The sequence below is a fragment of the Delphinus delphis genome, unplaced genomic scaffold (genome assembly GCF_949987515.2).
Source record: "Delphinus delphis unplaced genomic scaffold, mDelDel1.2 scaffold_424, whole genome shotgun sequence".
Lineage (NCBI taxonomy): Eukaryota > Metazoa > Chordata > Mammalia > Artiodactyla > Delphinidae > Delphinus > Delphinus delphis.
In genome coordinates, this window is record NW_027193045.1 from 92,872 (window position 1) to 104,880 (window position 12,009).

The 12,009-nt window shown below is 55.2% G+C and overlaps 1 protein-coding gene across 3 annotated transcripts in view; it reads left to right on the forward strand.

Moving 5' to 3' along the window:
• Positions 1 to 9,958, forward strand: part of LOC132419362 (plexin-A4) — a 97,587-nt gene extending 87,629 nt beyond the window's left edge. The window contains exons 27-29 of one of the 3 annotated variants that reach the window (XR_011246345.1): positions 4,919 to 5,069; positions 7,162 to 8,714; positions 9,558 to 9,958. Coding sequence is in view for 2 of the 3 variants with exons in the window: in XM_069540398.1 (XP_069396499.1) it covers positions 4,919 to 5,069; positions 7,162 to 7,257 (247 nt within the window). In the remaining variant the exon portion in view is untranslated. Of the gene's footprint in view, positions 1 to 2,700; positions 2,787 to 4,918; positions 5,070 to 7,161 lie in introns of those variants that run through there. The other 2 variants (XM_069540398.1, XM_060003285.1) reach the window with 2 other exon arrangements.
• The last annotated feature ends 2,051 nt before the right edge of the window (positions 9,959 to 12,009 follow it).

A 12,009-nucleotide genomic window follows, 5' to 3' on the forward strand; every position in this document is an offset into this window, starting at 1 on the left:
CTGCAATGGGACCTCGGGCAGGGAGGGAGAAAGCCGGGATGTGAAGGGCTGGGAGCATTTATGAAACAACTGTGTAGAGGATACTTCCCCAGAATGGCCCGGTTAGTCAGAGGAGAGAATAACGCACATGCCGGGCTAATGGTCTCCCTTTCACGTGGCGCTAAATGAGATTCGTGCCACACAGCTGCTATAGCTCACAAGTAACCCCAGTCCATCTGGTTATTTTTAGGAGTGCCTTGATGGTCTCCATTTCTTATCCCGCCCGTTTCTTAACAACCAAAGGCACTCTCAGGAAAGTCATCTCTCACTTGCTTGGGGTCCCAAATCATTTCTCCTCCCCTTCTGGGATGAGGGTACAAAGACAGAGGGGTTGGGAAATAGCACAGCTAGGTCTGGAGATCAAGCCTAGAGTGCTTCTTCCCTCGGTGGTGAGTGGATCAGTTCCAGTCTCCCTTCCCGGGGAGGCTGGCCTCTGAGCTTGTCTGCTGCTGGGAAATGAAGTCCGGCAGCACAGAGCTTGCTCAGGACCCACAGCCAGCCTGCTCGCCCACCTTGGCCTGCCGAGGGCACGGGCAGCCTCCAGTTCAGAAGAACGATGGTAGAAGGCCCTTTTCTTGTGGCCAGGGCTTGCCCACTTCTGATTTCGATGTTCAGTTGCTGTGAGCGTGCAGACAGCGCACACAGGGCCCAGGCTCACTGCCTCAGTGCTGTAGAGCATGCCCTGCGCACATCTGGGGGAGGGCCTGCTGTCCTCACCGCTGAGAAACAGGGTTTATTCTGGTGGCCCTCTCTATAGGGGGGTGGGAAGCATACGGCTTCAGGAGTCCTCACTAACTCTGTTGGTTGAGCAGCCCAAGTCACTCTATCATACCTAAGCAGGCTTTACCTCCTAGAAGTTCTTCATCCACCCATCCCCCCACCATCCCCTCCCATTCTCCCACTCATCCTCCCATCCCACATCCCTCCCATCCTTCTGCTTGTCCTCTCATCCATCCTCCATCCCATTCCCACCTCCAAATACCTTGCAATGCTTGCGGTTGGTGGCCTCACTGCAGACTCCCAGTCTTTGCTGCCTCCATTCCAAGTATTAGGGGTTTTGCTTACGGCCACATCTAGTAAAAGGGAGAAGAATCTCTTGGTTCCGCGGTAGCAACCAACTGCTACCCTCATCTTAGACAGCAGAACTCAACAGTGTTGTCACCAGACTGGTGTGTCATGATCAGCAGAAATTTCTATTTCACTGTCAACAGCAGTAACGGTTTCATGTTAGAGTGGTTGCCTCTCATTTTAAATTGGAATTAACCCCGTGGCAACGGCAGCCTCCCTCACCTGCAGGCACAGGTTTTCCACATAGCAGTGAATGGAATGGAGCCACAGTCGGGCCCCTGGGAATTGGACCGGGGCATGCCACTCGCTGGGATGCCATCTCTCACCTGTGTCACACACGAAACAGGCTAGGAATCTTAAATATTTAAAAATGCCTCCTAAAGAAGCCATCCATTCCAAATATAAAACTTGTGACAGTTCACCCTGGGAGCAATACTGGAGGTGAAGTATGGACATCTCATTAACTTACTCATCCATGGGTCATTTATGGTGTCCATCGTGGGCGCACTGGACGCTCGGGATGGATTAGACTTGATCCTTCCCTGTGGCCCTCATCATGGTCAAGGAGGACACACAGACCCTCAGCAAGCCCTGTCAGCTGTGGGGGCTCAGGGAGCAACGTCCTGATTCTCCTGGGCCTGGGGAGGTCAGTGAATGAACACAGAGGGAAAGACTTTTATGCAGGAGCTTGAAAAGTAAGTATCTGTACATCAGAGCCTTGGGCTCTAAATGTCCTTCACGTCTGCACCTTCATCCTTGAGGTGTTTGAAGGGATGAGGATACTTTGTTCTTCTCTAAGTCCAGGGCATTGGAGACCACCTTCTCAATCACTGGGGCCATCCTAAAGGCAGAGATGGGGTGCCCACCATCACACACTGGGTGCATCTCACAGAAGCACATGAATGTAAAACACTGCAGACTGGGCAACAGCAGAGAATCCGGCTCTCTGGGGCCCTGCAGCTCCTGAGGACCAGCATCAGGACCACAGTGGGGCTGGCATCCCACCTGGTTCCCTTCTGGAGAAGGGCTCGCCTGCAGGAGGACATCCCAAGGGAGCAAGTTCAAGTACAGGAGCCCAGGCTGACCTTTCCCTTCCTCACGGCACAGCTAGCTGATAAGAGCCCTCGTGTGAAGTTCATTAATGGGACATAATTGCATTCTTCACAATCAATAAGGCTGCTCAGCGGCAGAGCCCAGCGCAGAGCCCCAGCACAGCAGGCGCTCGAGAGGAAGCAGCTGTGCACACAGTGCAGCGATGCCAGAGCAGCAGGGCCACTGTCAGGCTCAAGGGGTGCTGGCCAGGGAGTGGGGCTGGGCAGAGCCCTGGAGAGGAGCAGGGAGAGGTCGAGGCAAGGGCAGCAGAGACCTGCAGGGGGGATGGGCCCACTTAGCTCCAGGCAGGGCTTGGGGTGAGGATGGGCCGAATGTCAGCAGACCTCAAGCCCCACACTCCTCTAGGACATCAGACTGCCCAGAGCCACTCAGCTCAGCCATTTAGAACTTGCTGAAGGTGAGGACGTGCGGTCGATCCACTCGTAGGCTTGTGTGTGGCACCGACGTGCACTGGTCCCATCCAGCGCCCTCTGCACACAGGCAGCAGAGGAGGGGCGGGTTGCCCCGAGCAGACCTGACCTCACTATGAGCGGGAATCACGCAGAGCACGTCCAGGCCGGCTGCCCCCATGACTGCAGGTGAGGAGTTAGACCCCTGCCCTCCCACACTCCCCTCTCAACCCCACCTCACACCCTCTCCCTCTCTTTCTCACACAGACTCATTTTCTGTATATCCTCTTTGGAGCAAAGGACTGGGCTTTTAGTGCGGTAAAGGCAGGCCATTGCGAAGGGACAGAGTGCCGGGCGACTGCTGTTTCCCGTGAAGACAGTGGTCCCTAACCTGGGCTCGGAGGCCCCTCACAACCATTAAGGTCGCAGTAGGAGGCCTCATGCTATTTGCAGAAAGCCTGACAGAGCCAGCCACCTACCTGTAAGGTTTCAGGAGCAGGTAACGGGAAGGGCAGGAGTCTTTGCTTCTGATGATGATCACGTCCCATCGGGATCCTGGGGTTTTCCTCGCGGTCAGTAGGTCTGGCTGTCGGTGGTGACAGAGTGAAACTGTCTGGAGGAAACTCTGGGCCCAGCCATGTTGCCAGAGCTACGTCTGGCCGCTGGCCGTGACACAGAAGTGAGAGGCTCGTTTGTTCCTATTTCCTCCTCCCATACGACCTGTGGACGTGACCCTTTGCCGGACAAATGTATTTGCTCACTAGGCATGGAGTCGCGAGGGGACGATGGCACAAATCTCCTTAGGAGTGGCGAGGTTGGGGCCACCACTGATGCCCTGGTTCTCTGCTATCAAAGGGAACATTGCATTTTTTGCCTTCCAGAAATAGAGGCAATGCATCGAGTCTCTCCCTGGAACTTTAGCACCTGGGATGTCATTACCTGGAACCCTGGGGACCCTAAAGATGTTTTGGGGTGGGATTCAGGCCTGGAAGAGAGTGGGCTCTTCTGGGATGGAACAGAGGAACCAAAATGAAACAGGACAAGGAGCTGAGGGGCCCAAGGGCTCTGGAGACGAGGGAGGGCGAGGGAAGAGAGGACCCCACACTGAAATAACATTGTGAAGAAAGGAAGTCCAAATGAGCCGGAGGCAGGCCGGCCTCCGTGCAGGGCTGCGGCTCCAGTAGGGCGGCCAGCCCACCCCTTGCCAATCCTTGCGGGCCTGGGGATGCCCTGGCGCAAACTGACCTGTCGTTCACGCAGGCCCTTGAGCATGACGCTGGAGTAGCGCGCGAGTGCCACCTCTGATCGTCTGCCAGCCAGCTCCTGGGCACCTAGGGGCAGAGGTGAAGGTGGGCACAGGACTGAGAGGTTCATGGTCAGCATGGTAAGGGATGCAGAGGGAGAGATGCAGGGCTGAGGTCCAGGGTGAGAACGAACCAGAGCCTCTGAGAATACTCCCTCCACTCACCTGATCAAGCCTTGAGTTCTGGGAACCCAAGGCCTGTCATTGTCACCTGCACCTTCCCAGGTGAGAGTGACTCTCCGAAAACTTTGTTCCCCAGCTGCCTCACTTGCCTCACGCTAGTCCCCGCCCTGGTGACTGTCCCCGCCACCCTCCTCTGTTCTAAGCTCCCAGGCTCGGGCATTCACCGTGGGCTGAGCTGGGACACCACAAGGACTCCCGGGTGTGCTGCCCCACGGCCCTGATGCTCCCCCGCCTTTGCAGGTGCCTGGTCTCTTTCCCGTAGCCCACAGCCGAAAGCACCTGTCTCGGGGGGCACCAGGGCCCTTCAGTTCCTCATTAGGAAATGACACAACTCCCCTCTGGTGGGAGAGTTGGGGGTTGCTGCATAAAATGTCAAACTTCAGAAATTAAAAATGTAAATGTTGGCATCTAATTAACCAGTTGACAGGAGTGCACAGCTGCAAGTGACAGTGACTGATTGCCTTCTGCCAGCCTCTCCCCGCAAGCGGCCCCAGCCCCACCCTTCTCCTGGCTGACCTCAGAGCGGGGGGGCATCAGGGCAGGGCAACTGCCTAGAAGAGCCTTCAGGCCCCATGGAGGGGATGTCTTGCGTCTGTGGGAGGGGGAGTTAGAAGGACACACAAGGCAGACTGGACCACTCTTCCGGGAGCCGGGAACAAAGCCAGTGCAGGCGATAGTCGCTCCTTCCTCCTGTCCCCACCCTGTCCACCCTCTGATAGTGTCTGGGTCACCCTCCGAACCCGCTGGCCCCAGACCCGGCACTGGGAGTTTCCATCTCTCCTCTGCCCCGCACGCACGGTTCCTCACTGTCATGCCTCGGCAGGTATTACTCGGACATCGGGAAGATGCCGGCCATCAGTGACCAGGACATGAACGCATACCTGGCTGAGCAGTCCCGGATGCACATGAACGAGTTCAACACCATGAGCGCGCTCTCCGAGATCTTCTCCTACGTGGGCAAGTACAGCGAGGAGGTGAGCCCTGCCCTGCTCGGGGCCCGCTGGGAAGGACTGGGGCAGAGACCCAGAAATCCCTGCCCGGAGCAGCCTCTGTCAGACACACCCCTCCCCCACGTCTGCTGGGGAAACTCTACCACCCAGGACTTGAGGGCTGTGCTCTAAAGACAGGGATGCTAGAAACATACCAGTCTATCAATTCTACATTAATCCCTGTTCTTTTCATATATATAGATCAAGTATCTCTTTTGTTTTTTTCTCTTTATATTTTATTCCCTGCTGTTCCCTCTCCTTGATTTTTTCCCTTTCTCTCTCTGATCTAATTATCTTTAAGCAAGTAGTTCCCCACTTCCATGGGCAGGTCATAAGGAAAAGAAAAGAAAAAAAATAGAATAGAAAACAAGATGATAGGGTAGGAGAGAATCAGAACAGAACAGATACAGACCAGAGCAGAATGGAGTCTATTTTTAGTTGCTGCATTCCCTAGTTAGGAAACTTCATCTGGGGTCATTGCCCCTGCAGACACTGCCTTCTTTCTGGCCAGCACAGAGGTGCCTATGGTTTTCTTGGTCATACCGGTATAGACCAGGTAGGTTCAGAATCCAGGCTCCCCATGTCTGAGCAGCAGCATAGCTGCCTTGTGAGTGGAAGGTAGTAACAGGAGCCGAAGCCAGGGCCCCGGGTTCTCTGCTTCCTCCCAGCCTCACTCCTGAGGGAGGGTCTAGGAACTCTGGATTAAGGAAGGAGCCCCAGCAGGGCCCAGGGCCTGGTGTCCACAGGCCATGAGCAGTATAATGCTGTGAACCTCAAGTGCAGGGAAAGTCAGTGGTGGGTCCTCTAGGGGAGGGACCCCAAAGCCAGCCTACGGGCCAGTGCTAATCCAGGGCAGTTTCCACCTGTCTGTGGCCACGTGACAAGTGAGGACGATGTACAGTAGGCCAATATATGAGTGCCACTGTCTCATCTTGGAAAGGCCTGTCCCTTAGTCTGCAAGTTCACTCGTCTATGGTTAGTATTAAAACATCCCATCTTTATGAAATGTTGGGGCCAGTCACTGGTGGTCCTCGGCCAGCTAAGAAGTTGGCAACTTGCTTGGTCTCCCCAATTAAAAATTTATTAACTGGGCCAGGACGTCCAAAGCTCTGGGACCCTCCCTTCAAGCCTTCAGCCTCCTCTCCCCTCCCTGCTCCCTCAGACCCCAGGACCCGTAGAGAGCAGCCTTGCTGTCACGTGCCCCTGCTGGAGCCAGCATTGTGTGATGGGCGCTCCCGTGTCACGTGACTTCATCCCCTCTCCCGGAGCAGCCCGAGAGGGAGTCACACGTCCCATCTCATTGTACACATGAGGAAATGAGGGCTCAGAGGTTACATGTTTTGCCCCACATCACCCGGCCAGAAACTGGTAGAGCCCTTGTTGAATCCTACAGCTCCCGAGTCTGACCCAGCTTCGAATACATATTCCTTCATGTGTCCACAATTGCTCTGTCACCGTCCTCTGCCACCCATGTCATCTCAGCAAAGGCTGTGTAGACACTGTCCGTTGGGTGTCAATGACCAGTAAAGCTTAAGACATAACCCTCCGAGGGATACTGGTTTCTTAACAGGCAAAGGGGAGCCAAATAACTTGCTAAATGTGGAAGTTCAGGCCTTGGGTTGTGGACGAGGAAGACATTCCTTTTTCACGGTGCGGGGGTGGTGGTGGTGGAATGTCTTGATATTGTGAAATCATAGTCACCCCGAGACAGCACCATACTTCCCACTGGGCATGGACCTGTTTGCTGTCTAACCTCTAGGTAACTGCAGCAGCCTGGCACAGCTGTCTTCCGTGGGCAGTGAAATGTACACGTGTTCAGACATGCTGGTGCGTGCGCTGGCATCCTGCGCTCACTGACACCTGGGTGCCCACACGTTTGTCCCCTATGCCCGAGGGCTGCCCCGCACCTCCCCACCCCGTCACCCAGGCTGTGTGGCTCCCCGGCCACCTCGTGTGGGCCGCTTCACCTGCACACATCCTCCCAGACCCTCTGACCACGCCCCCTGTCTGCTGTACCCTAAGAACACAGACACACACACGCAAACTAGTGACCGCCCCGTTCTCGGCTTTTCAACAGATCCTTGGACCTCTGGACCACGATGACCAGTGTGGGAAGCAGAAACTGGCCTACAAACTAGAACAAGTCATAACCCTCATGAGCTTAGACAGCTGAGAACCGTCCTTCCAGGCACCCCCTGGAGGGAGGGACACACCAAGCCGTGCCTCAGTCTAGATTATCATCTTTACCAAGTGCAAGTTCCGACTGGCGCCAGCAGCATCCCCCGAGCAGCGCTATCTCCCTCTCTCTCTGCCTGTTTCTGTCTCCCTCTCCTTCCTGGATCCCCTCTTGCAGTTGCTCTACCAACATGATTGAGCCAAGCCACTGACCCTCAGTTAGTCCAGGATGCCCCCCGCCCCGTGAGGGACCTGGTGACCAGAAGACGTCAGAGGGGGCCCTCCTTCCCCGCTGACCCCATGCATCAGCGGCAGGGCCCGAATATGGATGAGGATGGAGGATGTTTCTGTACTGCTACTTCACCTTCCACGTTTTGATAGCCCCGCATTGAGCCGAACGTTGGCCTGCAGACGAGGCAGTGAGCTCTGTATTACCTTCACGGGGAAGACGTCTCCTGGCCCAGGTTTCCATCTCCAGGGGGTCTGTCAGTGGCATGGTCCCTCTGCAACTGTGAGAAGAAAGGCTGCACCTCCTGCGTGTGGCTGGAGTGGGGAGCGTGACGTGTCGTGGGGTGCCTCGCAGGCTGTCTCCCACTTGTTGGGTTGGCATCCAGAGGCGTTTTTGTTCCCTTCCAATCTTCTTGGAGCCTTTCCAAGTGCCCATAGGGCCCTGCCTGCCCAGTCTCCTCCCGGCCTGTGGAAAACCAGACAGGAGAAAGAAGAGCAGTTACAGCCCACTGTGGAGATCCTCCCAACCTCCCAATCTGGCTCACAGCGGCAGAAACGTAACACGTAGAGGGAGAGAAGAGAGAGCTGCATCTACCCTGGAAGCAGAACTGGCTGTTTTCCATTTGCCTCCACGTGCTAACGAATCATCATGGGTCTGATCCCTTGCAGATCCCCGAGTGCCGTCTAGAGGACACACCTCCATCCTCCTTGGTCATCTCTCATCAGGGGTCAAGGTAAAATGCCGAGTGCACCTGGGAGATTCTACCTCCAGCTCTCTCGGTGGCTCCCATCCCCACTATCCTTCCTGAGAACTCTGTAGAAAGTTGGGGCAGACAGCCTCGCCCCTGGCTCCCTGCAGGACCTGGTGCCGTTGCAGATGCAGATGACTTGTCTCTGGACTGTTCAGACCTCCTTGGGAATTATTTCATCAACATCTCAGCTGTCTCTTTAGTCACTCTCCTCCCTCAGCTCTTTGGCAGTCATCATGGAAAGAAACACACTCAAGCCCAGCCTCGCAGAGACAAGCCAAAATGCCAGCCCAGCTCAGTCCCGGGTTTGTCGTGTTTGGGAAGGAGCGAAGAATCAAGAGGAAGGACCTGGCTGGAAAAGGGAGGAGGGACGTACAACTGACCTTGGCTCTGGCGTCTGTTCCTCCATCTGTCCTTCCATCCACGGATACATCACTTTAGCCAGCCAGACGAATGTGTGCTCAGACATGTGTCCTAGGTGAGCAGGGGCTATAGTGAGAGACTGTCTGACGGAGGATCGTGGAAACCTATAACCTTGAAGGGACCTTAGACACCATCTCCATCTGTGGTCCAGTCTCCGCCATAGACTCGCCCGGCAGCCCTGGTGTGGAGTTGTACACCACTCTGGGAGGCAAGCAGCGGCAGCATCTCAGGTGGGGTTGGGGACAAGGTTCCACAGTCCCGTCTTCACTCCCCGAGCATCAGACATCCTCCCCTGCCATCCACTCCACAGGGGCCCCACGTGGAAAGAGGAAGGAACCACACCATTTCCAGCAACATCTGTGGAGCACCCTGTGCTTAAAGAATGCTAGCCCCTTTGGATATGAGTACGTGTGTGTGTGCGATCTCAAGTGCACATGCACGTGTGTGTGTGTGTGTGTGTGTGTGTGTGTGTGTGTCTGCCCCAGGAGTAGGCAGAGAGCTCAGAAAGCTTTCCTGTCCTGTCAGGGGGATTTGAAGCATTTCCCTTCTCTGCCCTTGCTCACCATTCATTCTGCAACTTCGGGACATTTCAACACTTGTCTTCTGTGCTGAGTGCAGAGGGGTGAGGTCACCTCTCCGTAGGAAATCAGGGTGGTCAGTGGCCAAGGGGATCCTGGACAGGACTGGAGGCCGGGCCATGGTGACGCAGAGCGGGGCATGATGTGGCGTCGAGCAGGACGAATGATGGGCAAAATACAAGTAACCTAACGGACGGGAAGAGGAGAATGAGAAAATATGCATGTCAGGGGGGAAAAGCATAACCAAAGGTTTTGGCAAATGAAGTGGCAGGTGAAGAAGCATGGAATTTCTACCCTTGATCATTTGATTTCCTCCCCAGAAGCCACAAGCCCTGGCAGGCCAGGAAGGAAGCAAGCCGGAGGAGGGCTGAGGAGGCACCTGGGCCGCTAAAATATTTTTGCACATGTGAAGGGGTTGGGGAGAAGGAAGACACAAACATATTTAACACAGATGTGCTGAATGGAAGCTGAGTGTAAGTATGTGTGTATGAGTGTGTTTTGAATTATTTTTTAAGTTTTGCACAGAGAAAAAAATGAACAAGTAGGAAAAAGACTGTTATCATGGTTCTGCTGAAGCTTTTCTTTTTTTACCGGATTATTATTATTGTTTCGTTGTCGGTACAAATTTTTTTCCCCACGTCTTTGTTGTAAGAGAAACTTCAGTCACCTCGGGAGAAACGTCAGGAAGAAAGAGGGGAGGCGGGTGGACAAGTTTCCACGCCCTCCGCGTCTCTCCTGGGGGAGGGGTTTGGGGCGGGCTCTGTTTTAATTGGTGGGGGGGGGGGTTGTGGGGGGGCTTGTTTCTGGCGCTTTGTTTGCCCAAAGCCTCTGTGACCTGCTGGGGGGATGGAGAAATAGGATCGAATTTCGCAGCGTCACAACCCATCTTCCCCATAAGAGCTCTTTTTCCTTTTACTGTTTGTTTTCCATTTCTTTCATTTGGATTCTTGGCGCACGTGTGATACGTTTCAAAGTAAAGACAAGGCAGCGTTGTCAAAAAGCCTCTCTTCCCCCCAGATCTTCTTTCCACACCTCCCCTTGGAATGCCCAACCTCCTCCTGGCAGGCCAGAGACCCCATGCTGGCCAGTATGTGCCAGAGAAGGGCCTTGGGCAGACTGGGTCCTCTGGAAGAGAAGTCTCCTCAAGGCCCCGCCCCGTGTCACAGTTAATGTTCAGGGTCACAGTTCTGTTTAAGGTGGGACCTTTATCTGACTCCTTGAATTGTGGGCACAGAGCAGGGAAGAAAAGGCCATGTCTCCTCACCTCCCTTTCATCCCATCTCTTTCACTCTTTCAACCCCTTGAAACCTCCAGGGTCCAAAATGGTACCAGGAGATCACACAGTCGAAATACCTGACCTAGGTGAGGTAAGGAGTCTCAATGTTGAAGTGAGATGGGATGGCGCCGGGAGTGGCGAGGGGGAGGGAGAACTTTACGACGTCCTGAATATAAAAGAATGGGAGAGAGAGGCTGGGAAAGTTAACTGCAGGCTGGTCATCTCTCCCGGGAGCACAAGTCTCCCCCAGGTCTGGGCTTTGCCATTCTCTGTCCTTCCTTGGAAGGAGAAACCCTGGCATTTCTTGGTTAACTGCAAATGGTACCTTTAAGTGAAGTCGGCTGTTGTGTGGGTTACTTCCTCAGGAAAACATGTTTTTCTTGCCTCCTGCTTTCAGGGTGGTTTGGAAGTCAGGGACCCAGGATAACCTGAGCGTCCCATAGGCCAACCGTGATGTGCACACCCAGAGCCCTAGAGCCTCCCTCGTGAGCCCGTGGGCCAGTGAGTGAGGCCAGAGATGCTAGAAAGACGGAAATCAGTTTAAACAAATCCCGACATTTGAGGCAGACTGTCCTGGACCGTGCCCAAGCGGCCGCGGGCGCGAGGTCTCTGACCTTGGCCCTGCAGGCCCAGCTCTCACCTCCCAGGCCGGAAGCAGTGTCGATGTACTATCCCAGCACCACGCCCCCTCCCCTCACCCCAGGTCCTCGTGCTCTTGTCCCCTTTGCATGCCTAGCTCCCGAGTGCCCCCTCCCCCCTTGCCTACCTCCCGCACGCACGCGTAGCCTCTGCCCCAAGACTCCATAGCCACTAAGTTCAGGAGCTGCTCAGCCCCCGGAGGACAGCTCCGCCCTCAGTCCAGCCCCTGGGACCGCCCTAGCCCCATCCAGCCCTCCAAAGCTGCCTCGCCCCGCGAGCGCTCTCGGGGCTCCCTGGCCCAGCCAGGGCCGGTGGGCCCCCATCAGAGGAGCCACAGCAGTGATTTCCCAAATGGCCTCCATTCCACAAGGCAAGTCCTGCTGATGTTTCCAGAGCCCTAAACAACCCCTCGCTCTCACCTAAAAGGGAAAGCTCCTTATCCCATCCGTCTCAACTCTTAGGACAAAGGGGCACTTCCTTTGGCCTCACAGGATGCGAAGTCAAATACTTAACGAACGCAGTGAAGGCTACGGTTAATTACTGTTAATCAAAAACAGAGAGCCGTGGAGGGAGAGAAGCTTTGGCCCTGGACCACGGCCCTTCCAGGAACTGGCCCCACCAATGAGAACCGCAGCGCGGGCGTCTGAGAGGCGATCCCATGAATGAAAAGCGTCCAGGTACCAGAGTCCCCACTGTGCCCCCAGCAGACCCGCCCCGGGCAGATCCCACCTCCTTCCTGGCCCTTCCTCTTGCTTCTAGTTCACGTCCTCAAGAACCTTCTCTCCGCCCCTCACTTTCCCTGTCAGCTCTCAGGATAGACCACTAAGCCCCCCTCCCATCCCGCAGCCCTTCCCTTT